General features: G+C 45.2%; 1 protein-coding gene across 1 annotated transcript in view; it reads left to right on the forward strand.

The window, feature by feature from the left end:
• HDGFL2 (HDGF like 2) overlaps window positions 1-22,350 on the forward strand; it is an 84,593-nt gene that overhangs the window by 4,431 nt on the left and 57,812 nt on the right. Inside the window, exons 5-8 of the mRNA XM_030218719.1 lie at window positions 17,369-17,482; window positions 17,701-17,775; window positions 19,328-19,463; window positions 19,815-19,890. Of these exons, the coding sequence (XP_030074579.1) occupies window positions 17,369-17,482; window positions 17,701-17,775; window positions 19,328-19,463; window positions 19,815-19,890 (401 nt within the window). The remainder of the gene's footprint in view (window positions 1-17,368; window positions 17,483-17,700; window positions 17,776-19,327; window positions 19,464-19,814; window positions 19,891-22,350) is intronic.

The raw sequence follows: 22,350 nt of genomic DNA on the forward strand, positions 1-22,350 counted from the left end.
CAGCTGTTCCTGTTTGGCCTGTGGCTCCCTTTAGGCAGGAACACTTTCTAGCAGTATGTCATGTATGTGTAGAGGAGGAGCATTGGAACCCCACTGGGATGGATCTAGGATCTTGTTGGGGGGACAGATCGCCTGCGGGCAAGCAGTTCAAGCTGCCCTGAAATCTTATTTTGGCGGTAACCACTGCTATTTTACCTTAGCCTGCTTTTTGGTTGCAGAAGGGAGATGAGCCTCTGGTACTTAGTTCTATGGAGCCTTTTAGCAGCCAGTGCAGCATCAGCAAGGTACTGTGAGGCAGGATTCTTCTTGGTATTTGTCCTTCTAATGCACCAGGCTTTTTGTATAAAGAAGGGCCTGGGGTTCTGGGGGTGAAGTGCCCGAGGTCCTCATTCCCAAAGGGCCCTTGGATACCAAAAGACTGAGGCTTTCCCTGATCCTGGACTTAGATTATAATGCATACCAGGGTTTGGGAGACTAAAGGATTTAAGAACCTTTGGAGGACTGTCACTTTGAGAGGGGACTTCCTGGAAGATCAGGAGGTGCCCTCTGGAGAGGATGCCATGCTAGTGATATTTCAGAGGGATGGGCTATCCTATCTAATTTCTTGGATTTTGGCGGAGCAAGCAGCAGGAGAATCTTAGTCCAGAGATCTGTTTCTGGAAGGCATTAGGAAGACAACCAAAAAAACTCCTGATGCTTTTTTTCTTAACAGCCCCATCTGTCTTGATCTCTTCCTCTCACAGTACGCGCTGAATTGTTTTTTGTTATTTTTTTTTTTAGAAACTGTAAACACAAAATTAAAACTTGGCTCTTTTAACAAGCTTTAGGTACAGATTGGGAAGTTTGATGCTGACCAGCCGTTAGTTTTTGTTTACTTTCCCTCTTTGCCACCTTGTCCCACCCTTATTTCCCCTACTGGGTCTGTATGCTCTCTTGACTGAATGTCGACTCTTACCTCAGTTTGTAGTTCCTTTCAAATATGTATTGTGGATTTTTAGTCTGTAAACCACTTGGATCTGCCAGTTAGGTAGCTGGTATAGCAAACCTCAATAAATATAAAGAACGTAAACAATCAGTTGAGGTGGATTGAGATTGCGGCAGGATGCCAGTCTTGGAGTGAGTCAATCCTTCATAAGGTGGTACCTATTACCGGTACAGGATGAGAGATTTTGCTTTCCAAAGGTGGACACTAGTATCCACTATTATGAAGAAGGCAATCATCCCTGTGGGGAGGAAGGGCAGTGTTAAAGGACTTTCAGGATTGCTTGATGGAGGTGCTGCTTAAGCAGGTCTTTGAAGTAGCAGCACTGGTCTTGCAGGCAAGTAGTTTGCAGAAACTATATACACTACATAAGCATTGCCATACTGGGAAAGACCCAAAGGTCCATCAAGCCCAGCATCCCGTTTCCAACACTGGCCAATCCAGGTCACAAATACCTGGGAAGATCCCAAAAAATTACAAAACATTCTATACTGCTTATCCCAGAAATAGTGGATTTTCCCCAAGTCCATTTAATAATGGTCTATGGATTTTTTTTCTTTAGGAAGCCGTCCAACCAAACCTTTTTAAAACTCTGCTAAGCTAACCACCTTTGCCACATTCTCTGGCAACGAATTCCAGAGTTTAATTATATGTTGAGTGAAGAAACATTTTCTCCGATTCGTTTTAAATTTACTACATTGTAGCTTCATCGCATGCCCCCTAGTTCTAGTATTTTTGGAAAGCGTAAACAGATGCTTCACATCTACTCGTTCCACTCCATTATTTTATAGAGCTCTATCATATCTCCCCTCAGCCGCTTTTTCTGCAAGCTGAAGAGCCCTAGCCGCTTTAGCCTTTCCTCATAGGGAAGTCGTCCTATCCCCGTTATCATTTTCGTCACCGTTCTCTGCACCTTTTCTAATTCCACTATATCTTTTTTGAGATACGGTGACCAGAATTGAACACAATATTCGAGGTGCAGTCGCACCATAGTGCGCTACAAAGGCATTATAACAGCCTCATTTTTTTCCATTCCTTTCCTAATAATACCTAACATATTTGCTTTCTTAGCCGCAGCAGCACACTGAGCAGAAGGTTTCAACGTATCATCAATGACGATACCTAGATCCCTTTCTTGGTCTGTGACTGCTAACATGGAACCTTGCATGACATAGCTATATTCCTCAGCGACCCTCCAGACCGATGAGGACGCTTGGGTTATGCACTCCTACCAGCAGAGGGAGACTGAGAACACAAACTGTAACAATGTATAAGCCACCTGCTAAAGCTCTGCTTGTTTGTTTTGGGGCTGACCGGGAGAGCTGCAGTACGTTTGTGAGAGAGAGTGAGTCTGGGCACTGCTGCCTGTTGGGTTGCTTACCTCCTTTCGTCCCTGAGGGATGTCGGCGGGGAAACCGTCCCATTGCCGGTTCTGTGCGTGCCGAGGGCACAATGCAGGCTCTGTGGGGAGCCGAAACCACCTCTTTCTTTGCCTCCGGTATTGTCCGCAGAGGTTTCCGGGGTCGGCTTGGGCTCTGTTGATATGTCCTTGCTCCCGGGTGCTCTAGTGGCGGTTCTGATTTTGGTGGGAACTGCCGCCATCATGGATTCCTCTGACCCTGTGGTTTCGCCTCAGACGTTGCAGGATTTTCAGGGGCAGAGCATAGGCTGGTCTCCTGAGTGCTCAGGGGGCATGGGATTCCCACCTGATTTTATTTGGTCGATGTTCCAGGCGTGGAAATCAGGATCCCAGCAGGTAGACCTTCAGAAGGGGGGTAGGTCCCTTAGTTGCCAAGCGCCCTCGTCTGGAGTGGTCAGAAGACCCTGAGTTTTTGTCCTTACAGCACTCAGAAGAGGAGTGCAGTGATCTTGGAGATGACGTTCTTTTGGACACCTGTCCTGAGAAGGAGGGGTCCTTGCCATGTGAAGATCCCTCGGTAGTGAGGATCTTTCATAGAGATGAGCTGGCTGAATTGATTGATCAGGTAGGTGGTTGCTATACTTAAATTTGATTCTCCTGAGACCACGGTGGTGGAGGTAAAGCAGGTAGACCCGTTGGTTAAGAGTATTCGCCAATCTTCCCGTTCTTTTCCCATGAATAAAGACCTCAGAGATATGGTCATGCAAGCTAGAGAGGATGTGAGTTTTGGTGCGGCAGTTCTGACTTCTGGTTTTCGGGGTTCCCGCCCTTAGACTGTTTACTGCTTTGGTACTTCCCAAGCGTCTTGACTGGTCTGGAGGGTCGCTGAGGAAGGTGAAACTAGGCTTTACCTGCTAATTTTCTTTCCTCTAGACCCTCCAGATTGGTCAAGAACCCACCCGGTATGTTTTAGTCGAGTGTGGTCTGCAGACTGGTTTTGGTTTTGTGCCTCAGGGTTGCTATGGCTGATGGGTCTTTAGTTCTGGACTTCTCGTTTTCTGAAGTTCAGTGGTAGTAGCCTCTGCGTTGTCAGGGGCGGACCGCAGCGGTTTGGCGTTTGGTCAACAGAAGCACATTCGTGTCTGTTTTGAGTTCTCAGTACAGGGTTCTATGCATTCGTTGTATGTGTTTGATCTTTTCTGCTTTGTTACTGATTTACTGGCTGCTTGGGGGTTGGCAGGTGGCTTATACATTGTTACAGTTTGTGTTCTCAGTCTCCCTCTGCTGGTAGGAGTGCATAACCCAAACATCTTGACTGGTCTGGAGGGTCTAGAGGAAAGAAAATTAGCAGGTAAGGCCTAATTTCACCATAATCAGCAAACAATAATAGGTAACTGAAATATGGATTAATTATAACACTAACTAAACATTTGTTTACTTTCTAGAAAGTACCTGGGAAAATCAGGATATATAGCTGCTCACCAGTTGTCACATATAACTGTTTTACAGGGCTTCAGCAAAGAGCTTTTTCTCTCTCTCGCTCTCTCTCTCTCCTCCTGGGCTGAAACTAGAGCAAAAGTCAGTACAATTTATGGTTCAACATTGTTTATTGGTGACAACTCAAAAGAAACACCTTTAACCTGCTGCATATACAGAGATTCAAAGTATACAAACATGCTGTGTTTAAACCATATGATACAGCTCGTCATCAAACTTTTAACATATTATCTCTACCCCTCCCCCCCCCTCTGAGTGGTGGTCAATGTGTGTGTGCTTCAACTTTTCATTTATTGGACTGACTCCCGTCCCGGGGTAGGTCCTGGGTCCTGTGCTGTGATGGCCCCCTCCCCCATTCCTGAGAGCGTCACTCTTATTGTGGCAGACTTATTCTACTATACCAATCTACCTACAACAATTGCTATAACTTGTTCTGTTAACCATTGTTTATAGCATAGGCGTAATATCGATTCCACCTTAGCGGAACTCCCATACACTTTGGAATTGAACAACCCAGCCTTCTCCCTTTTTGTCCACCAACTCCCCCCATCCTATTATTCCTAAAGAAATAAACGATGGAAAAGAAAAAGAAAGAAAAGAAAAAAAAAAAACCTCAGTTTATGGCCACTTCATAATCGGTTCAGAATAAAACTCCAAGCCGTGGGTGCCAATGACTGTATATAAAGCTCCCAAATCTTCAGGAATGCCCTCTTTCCTTTTGGGGAGGATCCCACCTCTCTCCTCTCCATCATCAGCAGCTCATACAGACTATTCCTCCAATGCCAGTAATCCGGGGGTTCGGAGTGTACCCAAGCCTGTAAAATCAGTTTCTTACCTACTAAACTGGCTTTCCTGATGAACTGCCGGGCTCCTCCAGCGTGCTTGACAAATAACTCGTACTGATCTAAGAGTAGACCCTGCTGAGTAAGCGGGATCCTGCTCTTTAATACCGACTCCTAAAAATCCCACAATTTGCCTCCAAAAGTTCTGGATCTTGTAGTGATATAATGTGCCTTCCCGCTGCCCACACTTAGAACATAAAGAATCGACCTCTCCTCCAAATTTGGATACTTGATATTTTGACATGTATGCCCTATATAAAATCCTGTATTGACATTCTCTCATGGCGGCATTTCTCGACAAAGCGGGAATTCTAGCCGATAACTTCTGAAAGTCTAGTTTCAGGTTCGGACGCTTCAGATCTTGGGCCCATTTCCCTAAAATACGTTCTGTATCTCTACCCCTACTCAACTCCCCCAACGCTTTTTGTAATCCAGAGACCGATAAACGTCTCCCTTGCACGGAACTAAAGAATGCCCTTATATAGCGCCCATGTCCACTGCTCAATTTCCCTTGCTCTAAAGATCTAACATAATGTGCTAACTGGTAATATGCAAATTGATGATTGAGTGATACCTACCCCTAGAGCTCCAAGCTCCAATAATCGTCCCTTAGAATCCAGTACATGTTCCAATCTGGTGATCCCCATCGTTGCCCAACTACAAAGTACTTTGTTCTCCGTACCTGGTGAGAACTGTGGGTTACCCTGCAGAGGTAGAAGATCTGTTATATCCGCCGCTAGCCCCCAGGTCTCATTTAACTCTCTCCATACCTGTCTCAAAGGTCTTACCAATACACTGTTGCTTACCCATGGTGGGAGTTGGTGGCTCGGGCATTGTAACAAAAAATATAAGTGAAAAGGTTTGAAGCACTCTTGCTCCAGGCTACGGGGGGTGTAATCTTGCCTATCTAATAACCAATCACCCAGGTGCCGGAGTAGACTGGCCTGGTTGTAGCGATGGAGGTTTGGTAATCCAATGCCTCCCTCTCTCCACGACCCCATCATCAACTTCAAAGGGAGTTTTGGCTTTGACCCCCTCCAAATAAATTTCCTGACATGTTTGAAGATTTGATTTAAATCTTTAGCCCGTAATCGTATGGGGAGTACCTGAAATAAGTATAACCATCGTGGAAATTCCACCATACGAAACAGATGCACTCTCCCATGCAGGTTGAGTGGCAGGACTCCCCATTTGTCTAGCCGGTCCTTCAAAACTGCGATCCTATTACCTATATTCATCAGATGTATTTCCGATGTTTTCTTGGGGATCTGTACCCCTAAGTATTGGAGTGACTCTGATGCCCATCGCAGTGGGAACGCTGCTCCCCACATCTGCCTCACACTATTGTCAGTTGCTAACGCTAATGATTTTGAATAGTTTATTTTAAAACCAGCGAAATCCCCATATTCCCTAAAGAGTTCTAATAAGGCTTCCAATGAACATTTTGGTTGGGTTAGATGAACCAGTATATCATCTGCAAAAGCAGATACCTTAAACCCTTCGGGTCCCCAATTTACCCCCTCTATTTCCGGGTGATCCGTAATTTCCCTGATCAATGGGTCTAATGCCAAGACAAATAGTAGGGGCGAGAGAGGACACCCCTGTCTCGTACCCCTCCTGATCGGGAATAAGGGTGACTGTTCCCCGTTGATCCACAAATATGCCTGGGGATTTACATAGAGTGCTCCTATCGCCTCTTGGAAAGCCACTTCAATGCCCATCTTAGTCAGCACCGCAAATAGAAAGCCCCACACCACCCTATCAAAGGCCTTCTCCGCATCAAAACTGACAACCAGAGAAGGCCTTTTCTGTCGTTCCACTGTCTCCAAGGATGCCAACAGAGCCCTCATATTCTTTGCCACTGTCCTCCCTTGCACAAACCCAACTTGAGGAGGTGCTATTAACCAAGGCAAAAGCTTTGCCAGTCAGTTGGCCAGGATCTTCGCATATAATTTAAGATCACTATTCAATAGGGAGATTGGTCTGTAGGAACTTACCTCAGTTTCATCCCTCCCAGGTTTTCATAATAATATAATTTTTGCTATGTTAAGAGAGTCTGGCATTGTCCCGGTTGAGACCATGTTGTTATATAAATCTAACAGGGGAGGTGTGACCTGCTCTTGTAGGATCTTATAGAATGCTATACTGAATCCGTCTGGTCCCGGCGCCTTATGTAATTCACTCTGCTGTAGGGCCAACATCAATTCCCCTTCCACAATAGGACTGTTTAGAGTCTCTCTTTGCTCCTCTGTGATCTTGGGCAGATTTTGGTTTATTAGATATAAGTTACTGTCTTCCACAATATCGGTAGGTTCTGCATATAGCGCCATAAAAAATTCCCTAAATCTCCCTATAATATCTCCTGTCTCCCTTAGGAGATTCCCTCCTCCATCTTTCACTTGTAGAATCCTTGAGGGCCCTTTCTTCCCTTGCACCAGCCTGCCTAATAATGCGCCTGCTTTGTTTCCATATTGAAATAGCTGGTGTTTATAGTACATTTGTGTTTTCTGTGCTCTTTGATGAAGGAGCTCATTTAGGTTTTTCTGAATTATGAGCAACTCCTTCTTGTTCTCATCCATGACTTCCTCCCCTAGTCTCTTCCTTCTCACCCGAACCTCTCTTTCCAAGCGAAGGATCTCTTTATCCCTCATTTTCCTGGCTCTTGCTCTATAGGCTATCACCTCTCCCCTCATAACTGCTTTGGCTGTTTCCCAGTACAGTACCGCATTGTGTCTGTGATCTCCGTTAAATTGCTCAAATTCCTGCCATTTTTCACTTATAAATGACTTAAAATTTGGATCTCTATACAATTCAAACGGAAATCTCCACCATCCCTTCCCAAGCCCTCTTCCAGTGACCTGTAGTTCAAGCCATACCATCGCATGGTCTGAAATCTCGCATGGGCCTATCTCTGCTTTTGGCACTTGAGAAAACAGTGCCGGGGATATGAGAAAATAATCAATACGGGATTGGGTCAAGTGTGCTCTGGAGGTGTGAGTATAGTCCCTCTGCGAAGGGTGCAACACCCTCCACACATCTATCAGATTTATGGCTGAGCAGAGGAAAGGCACACCTCGTGATTGAAATCTATGCTGCAAACCCAATTCACCACATCTATCGATCCCAGGGTCTATCACCATGTTGAAATCCCCTCCTAGTATGACATTGCCCCCCTGGTAGGAGCCCAGCAGTTCCAATAACTTGTTATAGAATTTCTTTTTTTTTTTTCTTTTTTTTTTTTATTAATGAATAATTGCATATCACAAATGACAACCAAATTCTGTAGCTCCAATACACCTTAGCCAACAGTATACACCATTTGGTATAATAACATCAATTTTCTTTTTCCTTAATATACAAAATAAACGCTCTTCAATAGAATGTGATGGTCATAACATATACATAACATAAATATTCCCAGCCTCCAATTACATCAGATATTTTTAATCCCCTAAACTTCCCTTCTCCCCCCTCCCCTCCACCCATCATCAGTACATAACATAGCCTCATTAAATTCCTTTCCATTGTTCATACACATGCCATATTTTTTGGAATTGTTGTATTTGCCCTTTACGGATAGCTGTCAACTTTGACATTTGATAGAGGTGGTGCAGTCTACCTTTTATTATCTGCATTTTGGGGACTTCCTTCTGTCTCCAGGCTTGAGCTAACGCTATTTTAGCTGCTCCCAGGAGATGGATAACCAACTTATGGCAATGTATAGGGCTCTTCCCCGGACGTGTATTCAGTAAGCAATATTGGGCTTGAGCTGGGTATTTTATCTTTAACATATCAAATATCATGTCTAGAATCTCGGTCCAAAACCCTTTAACCCGGGGACAATCCCACCAGATGTGCCAAAATGTCCCTCGCCCCCCACATTCTCTCCAACAGTCTGTTGTAATCTGTGGATAAATTTTATGTAATCGCACCGGCGTATAATACCATCTATACAAAATTTTATAACCGTTTTCTGCCAATGACTGGGCCACGGTCAGTTTCAACAGATGTCTATACCCAGCCGCCCACCACTCCTCCGAATGCTGTGTCTGGAGATCTTCCTCCCATCGCCTCGTATAAAAGCCTTGGGGCGACGAGAGGAGGAGTAATGCTCTATACAGGCGCGTTATGCTACCTTTCCCATCCCCCCCTCTCATCGCTTGCTCCAACCCTGTCTCAGTCAGTTCTAGTTCATCTCTGGCTCGTTTCAAAATGTAACTCCTTAAGCAGACATAAAATACCAGGTCTCTTTCCTCTAGATCAAACTCTTCCTGCAAATCTTCAAAGGATTTTATTTCTCCATTACTCCATAGCTGTCCTAGTCTATCAAGCCCTTTCTTGGCCCATATTGAGAACGTTCTCTCTTCTTCTCCAAGGGGGAAGCCAGGTGCACCTCGTATAGCCATCTGTAGAAAGTACTTTCTATCTGGAAACACCTTTCTCCTGACTTGGAGCCATGTATGTAGTAAGTGTTTGAGACCCATCGGGACTTTCCCTGTTGCTGCTAAGATCTCCCTTCTCGGGCCCCATAGTATGTCCCTCAGGTATCGGGTCCTTAGCCACGCTCTTTCCCAGTGTAGCCACTTCTTGCTGCTCCTTGGATCCCACCCCGCTAGAATCCTAAGTTGTGCTGCCTGGTAATACAGATAAAAATTAGGGACTCCCATTCCACCCCTTGCTGGAGTTTGAAACATCATACTCCTTCGTACCCTTGGTGGTCTCTTTCTCCAAATATATGCAAACATTTTCTTATTTAATTGTTGAAAGAAAGCTCGGGGAATTGGCAATGGGAGCGCCAGAAACAAGTACAGCAATTTAGGTAAGAGCATCATCTTTACGGCCTGAATTCTACCCAGCCATGTTATTGTTAGGCCTTCCCATCTGTCCAACTCCTCGAACAACTCCCTCAGTTTCTTTGGGAAATTTTCCTGGACTATGTTCTCAATCCTAGATGTGACCATTATACCTAGATATCTGATTGTTTTGGTTGCCCACTGAATTGGATATAATGCTTTCAACCTCTGGGCCTCATCCTGGGGCATGGTAAGATTAAGTATCTCTGATTTATTTACATTTATTTTAAATCCCGACATCTTCCCATATTGTTGCAACTCCTCCATCACCTGCCCAAGCGATTGTGCAGGATAAGCCAGTGTCATCAGCACATCATCAGCGAAGAGCATAATCTTATGCTCTCGCTTCCCTCTAATTACTCCCCGTATATTCCCGTGCTCCCTGATCTTCTTAGCTAAGGGTTCAATTGAGAGTGCAAAAAGCAAAGGAGAAACTGCACAACCCTGTCTCGTCCCTCTTCCCAGGTTCAGCAGTTTCGTGTGAGAACCATTTATTTTTAACCTTGCCATAGGGCTTGTGTATAATAATTGTAGCCACTTTAGAAACCTCCCTCCCATTCCTATCTGTTCTAAGACTGCAAACAAAAAGGACCATTCCACTCGGTCAAAGGCCTTTTCCGCGTCAACCGAGAACAAAATTACTGAGTCTGCCTCATCAGACGCCTGCTGGATGATGTGTAAGAGACATCTGATATTATCAAACGTCTGTCTGCCCTCAATAAATCCCGCCTGATCATCATGTATAATATGTGGTAACTTTTTCTGCAACCTATTTGCAAGGATTTTAGTAAAGATTTTATAATCAATATTTAAGAGCGATATGGGCCTATACGAGCCACAGCTCAGGGGGTCTTTTCCCGGTTTCTGTATTAAGACTACCTCAGCCAATCTCCAGGAATACGGTAACTCCCCTGCCTCATCAAAAGATGTTATTACCTTCAGCAACAAGGGGCTCAACCATTTGGCAAACATTTTATAGAAACGTGCGGGAAAGCCATCCGGTCCTGGGGCTTTATTCATAGGCATTTTCCTGATCACTGTCTCAATTTCTTCTAATGTCATGGGATTTGACAGGGTTTCAAGCGCTTCCTCAGATAGTCTTGGGAGTCTGACCTCCTGTAGATATTTCTCTATATCTCCCTGGGCAGTTTCCTGCTCTGATTTATATATTTGGTCATAATAGTCCCAAAATATTGTTTGTATCTCCTCTGTTTGAGTTGACAGTTTACCCGTGTCGTCATATATACTCGATATATAATTCCTCTGAGCTTGTTTTTTTAATTTGTTGGCCAACAGTCTACTAGCTCTGTTCCCAAATTCGAAATGTTCTTGCTGGGCTTGTTGCATCTTATGCGCTATATCTAATAATTGCAATTCATTAAGCTGGGCCCTATATTGTTGTAATTCCTGCAGCATTTTTGTATCTGTCTGATCCCTTTTATGTGCTCTCTCACTAAGTTCTATCTTTTTTCGCAGGTCAGCCTCTTGCTCTATCTTTTTTTTGGTGGTATGGGACTGTAAAGCTATTAATTGACCTCTCAGGACCGCTTTCATGCCCTCCCACACGTGGGCTGGGTGCACCTCTCCCGTGTCATTATACTGTATATATTCCATAATATAGTTTTCTATGATAGGTATATTTTGTGGGTCTAATAACAACGCCTCATTTAATCTCCAGGGCTTTCGCCTTTTCTTCTGAGTATCTGATAGCATTGTTAATACTACCATAGAATGGTCTGACCAGGTACATGATTCTATCTCCACTTTATCTATTTTGGATCTCATGGTCCCATCACCCAACCAGTAATCAATTCTCGAGTATGTGTTATGTGTGGGTGCATAATGAGTATAGTCTTTTTCTAACCCATGAGTGTCTCGCCATAGGTCCATGAGTCCCCATCTTGCCATCCATGCCCTAAAGGCCATACGCTCTCCTTTGGCATAACTTTCTGCACCACCCGAATTATCCAATTGTGGGTTAGTTGTCAAATTAAAATCTCCTCCCACAATCAAATTGCCTTTGACATGATCCCGTAGGACCCGCTCCAGTTCTGTCAGGAACACCTTTTGGCCCTCATTGGGTGCATAGACGCACAATAGAGTGTAATACTCATTACCTCTAGAGACTATCAGCAGTAAATATCTGCCCGCTTTATCTTTAACTGTTTTATGTATTATCCACGGGTGAGAACTCGAGAGCGCAATCAAAACCCCTTTTTTTTTTTTATCTTCTATACTGGATGCACAGATTATGTTGGGATAATGTTTATGCTTTACTAGGTGTTCATGCTGCCTTTTGAGATGGGTCTCTTGTAGAAACACCACATCTGCCTTTTGGCGCAGCATTTCTCTGAACATCTGCTTACGCTTTTGTGGGGAATTCAAACCCCGTACATTTATGGTAACATATTTAAACATGGCAATATAATAATGTGATAACCAATTCACTGAGAACCTTATCGTGTACCAAGATGATAGTCCCTTTTCCCTCTCTTCCCCTCCCTCCTCCCTCCAATAGCATATTGCCCCAACCAATTTCAGCTTCCCCACCCTCCTCCCCCCTCCCCTCAACCCTACCCCATAACTTTAACATCCGATCCCACAATTAGGTCGGAACTTGCAAGGGGGGAAGTGACCCTCTTGCCCTCTTCCACCTTCAATCTCAGCCAAACATTAACTCTTATCTAATAACCCTCTGAGCAACCCGGGCATACCTTCACCCCAAATTAACTTTTCAACCAAATGTCCACAGTGAAACAGACAGCCAACTCCACTCGCCTCCTCGAGTGTACCGTTAGCTTTCAGTCGGCCATCTTTCATCCAGCCTCCCTCAATCCGGAAATCTCTCAAGTGAGGCGTCCCGCTGACTTCTGGCGTTGCAGACGCCTCTGGCCTACTCTCTGCCATTTCGGGTGGGTTCGCTGACCTTGGACTGGCCGTGAGGCAGCTGGCATGGACGGCGGATCTGCCTGCCGATCTCCCTGAAGAATCTCATGGGCCTCTGCTAATGATTTTATTTGCTACCGTTGTCCATCTTGTAGAATGCTATCGCAAACGGGTATCTCCAGCGGTAGCGAATCCCAAGTCTCTCAGTTTGGTAGTAAGTGGCTTGAGGTCTGCTCTACGCTTTAATGTGATCGCGGCCAAGTCCTGATAAATTTCTATAGGGTAAGAGTCCCATTGGAAATCTGTTATTTTTCTAGCCGCAGCTAAATACTCGCTCTTTTAATTTGAAGTCCTGGAAACATGCAATTAATCCTTAGCGAGATTTCGTCTATTGGCTCCCAGTGGCCGGGTGAGCCCGGTTCCAGGTTTACATTTTCTGGTGGGATCGGGTCAGCTGAGTCCGCTAATATAGCACTTACAATCTTTGTACCACCTCTTCACTATTTTGGTAGGTCGGGGTCTCAGCTATTCCACGAAATCGGAGGTTATGGCGTCTACTCCTGTTTTCCAGGTCCTCTAGTTTATCATTGATTATTTGTTGCCCTAGCCGTTTCATCGGCTATTTGTCTCTCCAAAGAGCCCAGAGTCTCCGCATGGTCATCCAAGCTGTTCTCCACTTCCTCAACTCTGTGGCCCAGCTCCTTTATCTCTCCTCTTAGATCATTTCCAGAGTAGCCAGCTCTGAGCGCATCGCTTTCAAATCGGCGCGAATCTCTTGAATCCAGCCACAAAGTTCTGGTAGTCCGGCGCACTCCGAGTCTCCGCGGCCTTGTGTTGCAAACAGATCCCCCGAAGACGGGATCTCCGCTGCCATTTGATCCGCTGTCTCCTCTAGCGTTGAGGCGCCATATTTTTTTGGACCCGTCGTTCGCAAATGCGCAACTGTGAAAGATCGACGGCATCCGCCCGCTTCTGCATGGCCCTGACGGGGATCTCTCCCCTCCGCTAGTCTGCCGCTGTTTTTCTCCGGTTGCACGTTGGGCTTTCACGTTCGAGGGCGCTGATTATTGCCGGTGGGCAGTCAGGAGCACGGCACTTAAGCGGCCATGTTCTTCCGATGACGTCACTTCCTCCTCTCACTTGTTATAGAATTTCTTGTCATACACATTGGGTGCATATATATTGCACAGGATATATGAAGATGTGCTATTTCTACTCCCATTATCCACTATCCTACCTCCCTCGTCCCGTTTTATGTTTTAATTCGCATCTGCAGGCCCCTCCGAATTAATATCAACACTCCTCCCCTTTTTACCCAGTGCTGGAGAGCCTACTTGCCATTTCCACCCAACCCTCTGGAATTTGCTGTGCTCATTATTGGCGAGATGGGTCTCCTGGAGGAATGCTATGTCTGCTCGGTGCCTCTCCAATGCCTGCAGGACTTTAGTACGTTTGACAGGTGAGGGAAATCCCCCCCACATTCCAGGAGATTAACCTAAGTGGGTTTCAGCCTCCTGTTTTATATCCATAACAATATCTGATAACTCTGCCACACTGAAGGGTGCCCCCAGCCCATGAGCACCCTCCTTCCTTTGACCTGCAGCATTTCACCCCAGCACCCACATCCATTCCGAACCGTGTAGCAGGATTGTTGATAACCGTATGAAACTGACCAAAAAAAAAAAAAAGAGAAGAACCCTCCCTCCCACATCCCTCCCTCCCACCACCCCTGAACTCCTTCCTCTCCTGTCCTGTAGTTCTCGCCCCCCCTCTTCCTCCTAGCGCTGACCTCCAGATTATTATATTTCTCCCCCTATTAATAGAACTGCTAACATTACACAGTCCTGCTTCTTAGCATATATAACATTAACCTTAAATTAACATCTGTTATACTTAAATATAGACACGGCCCTTGGTACAGAAAACTTAGATAGGAAGCCCTCCATGGACCGAGAAAGTACCTGCATATACCCAAGGATTCTATATTTATTTTACAGTCCTTGCTGAACAGTCAACCAACTTGCATGTAGTCAATGTCCACTCTATCTTCCGCTGCTTTTATGTCAACTGTTGCCTCTGGACATAATCCAACCAGGCCTGATTCGTCTCCTTTCTCAGGGATCCCGGTGGGCTGCTGACACTTGCGACCTCGCTCTCTTTCTCCGTCTCTGCCCATTTTGTTAGCAAAGTGCAAGGCCTCCACATGTGAGCTGAAGAAGTGTTGTTTGCCCCTATACTGAATGTCTAAGTTTGGCTGGGAACATCAGGGCGAAGTTAGCCTTTTTTCATACAGGCGGCTTGCACACTCCCAAAATTGCCTGCGCTGGGGCCGCCACTGCGGCTGAAAAATCTTGAAAAAAAGACATGTGGGTCTCTTACTGCACTTTGCCTCTCGTCTCCATGCTCGCATATTTCTTGTTTGTGGGTATAGTTGAGAATTTTCATATTACACCGTGTCCTAAGTCCTGTCCAGAGCGGCCCAGCCGTGCGCTCGCTCGATTTTTAATTTCCTTCTCTCCAGCCAGGGTAAGTTTAACGTCTTGGGGCCAGCCATGTTTCAAGGAACTCCCGCAGCTCTACTCGCGTATAGACTCCGGCAGCCCCACCAGCCTTAAATATTCCAGCGTTATCTATTTTCTAGATCTTCGACTTTAGCTTCTAGTTTGCTCAGTTGCTCCTGCATTTGCTCTTGCTTGCTTTCACATTGCTGGTACTGATCTTCCACGTCCGACAGCCTCTGCTGGAAACCCAGTCAAATCTGTGCGTAAGCTTTCCAGTTTACCGTCCATTTGCACTATTTGATCTGAGATTTTCTGCAGTTTTTTTTATCGACTGATGCCTCTAATAGGGTTGATACTTCCGCGGCTATCTCTGCTGCCCAGGCGGAACTCACCGACTTGCTCGACGCGCCAATGTCTGCCATTTTGTTTTTGCCCGTGCGGCTCCGTGTGCTGTCTTTCCGGCTGATTTTTGCGGCCATTCCGACACGAATCTCAGCCAGCCAACCTTTGCCCACACTGGAGAAGTTTCCCCCGTGCCCTTCTGGCTCGATTTCGTGTGTTTTTCTGCTGATGTGTGCGGCCTCTAGTGGAAGTTGTTCTACGAGGGGTCTCGGAGCTCTAACAAGCGGCGACCTTCCCTTCGCCTAGCATCACGTGACTCCCATAAGTCAGTACAATTTAAAAGAAACAAGCTCCTGGGCCAATCAGAGCCCCAGAACAGCAAGTTTAAAAATAGCTGGTTACATCACTACAAGCATTTCCTTTATCTTTGTGCTCACTGAAAGAAGGAACAGTCATTCCTCTGTAACAGTTTTAAACATAAACATCACCACCTGCTGGCCAAACTAGAGAAATACCCTTCAAGAAATACTCAATACAATTTACAGGCTTAAAAACACGCTGTTCTGTCACAAGCCCAATGTTGATCTTGCTGACAGTTTTCTTCCGGTTTGTGCATTTCCATGTTTTTCTGTTCTTCTTCCACTGCTTTGGCATGGACAATACCGAGGTTAAGGTGGCTGCACATGACCACATATAGTAAATCTCTGGTTCTCTCTATCTCCACGTGCTGCAGAGGGACATAACCTGCAAGTCTCTGGGTTGATCTGTTGGGACTCATGGAGAGAAGATTATCAGGTAAGGACTAATTTTACCTTGGTGGAGTTGAGATGTTTGCACTGCTGGAAGCTGGGAAAGCATTGCGATGCTATTGAAGAGTTTGGCATTCGGATTGGCTTTTCGTGTTTTTCAGGGGTCCAAGGAAAAGACACATGGGTTCTAAGGCCATGATGGCTAGCTAGTTTAAAGAAGCCATAGCGTCAACGCACATAGTTCAAGGGTGTCGGGTGCCTACAGCTCTGAAGGCACATTCCTGTGAGACCGTAGACTGTGTCCTTTGTGGAGTACAGACTAATTCCCTCCATAGGCACTTGTAGGGCGGTCACATGGTCATTGCTGCATTCCTTTGTGTATCATTATAGGTTGGATGTGCAGACATAGCAGGATGCAGCCTTTGGACAATACGTTTGGTGATGGACTTATCTGCATCTCACCCTCATTGAACACTGCTTTGGTATACCATACATTTGGTTTGGTCTTTTTTTTTTTTTTTTTTGGGGGGGGGGGGGGCAATAAAGAGATGAAAAACTAGGTCCTTTTCTAATTTTCTATCCTTAAGTCCCTCAGACCAGTCTAAACACCCACCCGTTGCTTGGAACTGTTAGTTGGTGAAGAAAAGGTTAAGGTTAAGCATCTGCTAGGAGTTTGGTTGGTCTTGTCGAGCTCTTCAGGCTGCAAGTAGTCAAGAGTCTATAGATTTCTGTTCTATTTTTTTTTCCTGGGTTGTTTATGTCTGGGAGTTTGGGGGGGGGGGGGTTTGGTTCCATCTCTGCTTTTTCAAAAGAAATACTGGTTGGGCTGTGGACGTCACAGGATCTTTATTGAGGTGAAGGCATTGAACCACTAGTTCTCAGCCTCCCATCTACTGGCAGGAGAGTGTATATCCCCATGTTTGGACTGGTCTGGAAGGATTCAAGGAAAGAAAGTTAGTAGATAAGGCCTAACTTTTCCTTCAGGTGCAATATGTTCCTTTCCCAAAGAACTTACGATCTAAGTGAAGATAAGATAGAGTAGATTTACTAATAGGGGCTACTGCATTAGCATGCGTCATTTATCATGGGTCTCATTTATGTAGTGGGACTAATTTATTAATTATGTGCAATAGCACAATTCAGTCTAGCCCACTGTCACTTTTTTGTTTTTTTGTTCTTGCCATTAACTCATTCCTAAGCACCTCACCCAGTCCTTAAGATTCTTCTGTCTATAGTCTGCACCACCCTTTTCCCACTGGAAATGTTCTCTCACAAAGTTTTAAAGTAGTAAATAGTATATATATGTTCATAACAGATGTGTTGCAGCTATGGCACAAATGTTTTCTTTGTTTTCAGCCACCAGTGGCAAAACGTGCCCGGAAGTCATCTAGTGAAGGGGATCAGGGCAGCCTCTCTGCATCTGAAGAGAACTCAGAAAGCTCCTCAGGGTCAGAGAAGAACAGTGACCAGGTGCGTCCTCACTTCTTGCCGGACAGAGACCTTAATAGGTGCAGAGGCTAGAATTTTTATGGATTCCCCCTCCCCCTTCCCATAATTTCTGAAGAGTTAATAAGCACAGCTTGGCCATTACACCAGTTGCAAAGCAGACACCGATGATCTGTTGTTTTTACCAATCTCCTGACACAGAAGAGGCGTTCATTTAGGTGTTCTCTTTTGTTCCTTTCTAGGACTTTACTCCAGAGAAGAAGACAGTGTCCCGAGGTCCACGGAAGGTGACGGCTGGTAGAAGGAAACAAAAGAAGGTAGGTAAGCACATTAAGATGACATATCCTGTTATATACCGCCTTGAGTGAATCCCTTCATAACGTCAGTTAATAAATCCCAATAAATGTCCGGATTGACTCTGGAGGAAGGAAATGAGGTTTGCTAGTTAATTCTAGTTTGAATGCTTAAATGTACTGAGGTGTAGGACTATAATAAAACCAAACACAATGGGGTGGTCCTATTTGCTTGTGTACAGAAAAATCATTGCGTTTTGAGGATTCTTTTAGTTAGCTGTTTACATCCGAGCCTTGGAGAAAATATGCAGGGGGAGAAGAAATGGGCAGGATAAAATGGAGTACTGCAACTGTATGCTGGCTTCACACATGTCTCTTCAACAGTTGGATTTGGCAGGGCTGAAATCGGTGACAGCAGGCCTTTCTGTTCATTGAAGCCCCAATTCTCAAAAGTAAACGGGCGCTAGAGGCGATTAGCACCGTACTAGTGCCCACAACATTTATCTGTGCAGAATGTTCAGAGGGGTCTAGCGTGGAAAACGAGTGCGCCAGGCACTAGCACGGTTAGCATGCAACGCTCATGTTAATGAGGTAATTTTTGTATTCCTCCCCAATGCTTAGAAAAGAGCACCCAAAACAAAACTGCCTTACCGCTGCAAAAAATAACACCAGGTCGGAGCAGGAAGTTGTGTAAGAGGATTATTATGATTCTCATGCTTCTCATATGATTCTTTCTGCAAAATCTGCTGGTTTTTGATTGCTTTTGGGAAGCAGAAGGAAGCCCATGCTGGTCATGAGAAACAACAGACCCAAGCAAAAGCGCAAGTTGGCATCTGTTTCGTACGTCTAAATTTAAAGCATCCATGCTAAAAAAAAAATTTAAAACGCTTATGTATAGGCCACAGAAAAGACACCAATGTGTGCTTCATGTTTTGGGTTTTACAAGCCGCATTGAGCCTACCATGAGTGGGAAAGCGCGGGGTACAAATGTAATAAAATAAAAAATAATAGGTACATATGCACAGGAGCTGAGCTTACTGTAGAACTCTTCTGCACATGCGCCAAGCACAATCCTCCCATGTGAAAGCACAGTCCTCCCGCCGAACTCCCTAATGCTGAATGCTGTGAGCACGCCTATATATGCATTGAGCATTAGGGCATTATGCTTCCACACATTGCTGGCGGTGTTTTTACGGTGCTATTCAAAATAGTGCCAGAATTTTGAGCATCTGTGCCTAAAAGCAGTTGGGGGGGGGGGGGGAGGCCCCGCCCCGCCCCCTTGCCCCACCCACACTGGAGATTCTGAGAAAGGGGGTAAGACAAACTGTACTTCTAGATCAGTATCTGCAGAGATCTCAGCTGCTGCTGGCCTGCCCCTGTGCTCTTGAGTGATGTTTGAGGCAGGGCCACAGTAGTAGTTGAGAACCTCTAGAAATGTGGCCCTTCCTAGGGCATTTGCTCTGTCCTCCCCTGTTCCCTGTCCATCAAGGATGACATAGGGGTTGAGTGCTAGTCCCTGTTTTTACATTTGTGTGGCTTCACTGGGTAGCACTGTCCTCTCTCTCTTTATCCATAGGTAGTAGATTCAGAGTCTGACTCCGATTCGAAAGCAGACTCTGATGAGGAAAAAGAGGCACCGGAAGTTAAAAAGTCTGATTCTGACTCTGACTCTGATGAACCTGTGAAGAAAGCTCCCCGAAGCCGGAAGCCAGGTATGAATGCAAGTACTCCCTTAATGTGGATGCTGATATGCCTCTAATTTTTACCCTCTTGCATCACCTGTTCAGATTTTGGGGTTCTTGCTGTTTGAGTTATTGCTGCACCTTGAAGTTGTAGTCAGTGCTCTGGAAAGATACTTATAAATTAGATGAATGAATCCTGTTAATTTTTGAACCTAAAAAACCCCAGCCTGGTTAGTAAATTAGATTATTTTTACAAAGAAGTAATTTTTCTCTTTAGTTTAAACAAAAATATCTCCTGTAGTTATTTACTTTAACAGCACTGCTGCAAATTCTGCAGTGTCTCATTATGTCATCTGAAAATCGCACCCTGGTATCTTCCAGCTGAGAAGCCACCTCCCAAGCCTCGAGGCAGGAAGCCAAAGCCAGAGAGGGTGCCTACCAGTTCCAGCAGTGACAGGTGGGTGTGGATACGCTCTAGGCAGGTAAGAGAAGGTTCTCCAATATGGAGCTGGATTGTTCATCTTCCAGTTAGCTGACTTACATAAAATATCAAAGCCGTTTCCTGCCAGTATTCCTCTGTGCAGGTAATAACTTTAGTTGTGAAAATGATCTTATATTCAACAATTTTTATTGATGGCAAGTCCAACAATAGGAATCGCAAAACATACATAGAGAGAAGAATATCTGACAAACTGTCATCACGATTTTTTTTTTCAGTTTTCTCCCCCCTCCCTACCCACTATTCCAGTTTAAAGTATCTGTTAGTGATGACAACCCTAACACCCAAGAAAGAAGCGAACACCAAATGGCTAAAAAGGTATCATCAACAGAATAAGTAAGAAAATTACCGCCCCCCCTCCCGGAATCTCTCTCAATTGAGACAAACTATAAAGGGGAAGCAAGAGTTCTCTTCTTCTGACTCTTCGCTTTCCCACAGAAAGGTAAAGAGCATTCCCAGCAGCCCCCCACCCATCAGGGTCCACCCAAACTTCTCCCCTATCCCATATACACCCCACTCCTTGAGAATAAACTAAAGGTAAAGCGAAACTGGGGAAAACAGGAACGTCACTTCGAGGTGTCACAGTGGTAGGGTATTAAGGAGCAGGCTTTGCGTTTGAGGAGAAGACGGTACTATACAAAAGGCTCCCAATCCAACCAAACCATTGTTTACATTTCACTGTGAGGACTGGCAGAACGGGCCTCCCAGGTTAATAACTGGACAGCAATTATGCCAATGCTACAAATTGGGAGTACCCCTTGAGTACCAAGTTTGCGCGACACTTCAAACCCCACTATATACAGTGGGGAAATAAGTATTTGATCCCTTGCTGATTTTGTAAGTTTGCCCACTGACAAAGACATGAGCAGCCCATAATTGAAGGGTAGGTTATTGGTAACAGTGAGAGATAGTACATCACAAATTAAATCCGGAAAATCACATTGTGGAAAGTATAGAATTTATTTGCATTCTGCAGAGGGAAATAAGTATTTAATCCCTCTGGCAAACAAGACCTAATACTTGGTGGCAAAACCCTTGTTGGCAAGCACAGTGGTCAGACATCTTCTGTAGTTGATGATGAGGTTTGCACACATGTCAGGAGGAATTTTGGTCCACTCCTCTTTGCAGATCATCTCTAAATCATTAAGAGTTCTGGGCTGTCGCTTGGCAACTCGCATCTTCAGCTCCCTCCATAAGTTTTCAATGGGATTAGGTCTGGTGACTGGCTAGGCCACTCCATGACCCTAATGTGCTTCTTCCTGAGCCACTCCTTTGTTGCCTTGGCTGTATGTTTGGGTCATTGTCGTGCTGGAAGACCCAGCCACGACCCATTTTTAAGGCCCTGGCGGAGGGAAGGAGGTTGTCACTCAGAATTGTACGGTACATGGCCCCATCCATTCTCCCATTGATGCGGTGAAGTAGTCCTGTGCCCTTAGCAGAGAAACACCCCCAAAACATAACATTTCCACCTCCATGCTTGACAGTGGGGACGGTGTTCTTTGGGTCATAGGCAGCATTTCTCTTCCTCCAAACACGGCGAGTTGAGTTCATGCCAAAGAGCTCAATTTTTGGTCTCATCTGACCACAGCACCTTCTCCCAATCACTCTCGGCATCATCCAGGTGTTCACTGGCAAACTTCAGACGGGCCGTCACATGTGCCTTCCGGAGCAGGGGGACCTTGCGGGCACTGCAGGATTGCAATCCGTTATGTCGTAATGTGTTACCAATGGTTTTCGTGGTGACAGTGGTCCCAGCTGCCTTGAGATCATTGGGCAAGTTCCCCCCTTGTAGTTTGTAGGCTGATTTCTAACCTTCCTCATGATCATAGGATACCCCACGAGGTGAGATTTTGCGTGGAGCCCCAGATCTTTGTCGATTGACAGTCATTTTGTACTTCTTCCATGTTCTTACTATGGCACCAAACAGTTGTCTCCTTCTCGCACCAGCGTCTTACTGATGGGTTTGTAGCCCATTCCAGCCTTGTGCAGGTGTATGATCTTGTCCCTGACATCCTTAGACAGCTCCTTGCTCTTGGCCATTTTGTAGAGGTTAGAGTCTGACTGATTCACTGAGTCTGTGGACAGGTGTCTTTCATACAGGTGACCATTGCCGACAGCTGTCTGTCATGCAGGTAACGAGTTGATTTGGAGCATCTACCTGGTCTGTAGGGGCCAGATCTCTTACTGGTTGGTGGGGGATCAAATACTTATTTCCCTCCTGCAGAATGCAAATAAATTCATATACTTTCCACAATGTGATTTTCCGGATTTAATTTGTGATGTGCTATCTCTCACTGTTACCAATAACCTACCCTTCAATTATGGGCTGCTCATGTCTTTGTCAGTGGGCAAACTTACAAAATCAGCAAGGGATCAAATACTTATTTCCCCCACTGTATATATATATGCCTTATAGAG

Source organism: Microcaecilia unicolor, chromosome 11 (assembly GCF_901765095.1).
Source record: "Microcaecilia unicolor chromosome 11, aMicUni1.1, whole genome shotgun sequence".
Classification (NCBI taxonomy): Eukaryota; Metazoa; Chordata; class Amphibia; order Gymnophiona; family Siphonopidae; genus Microcaecilia; species Microcaecilia unicolor.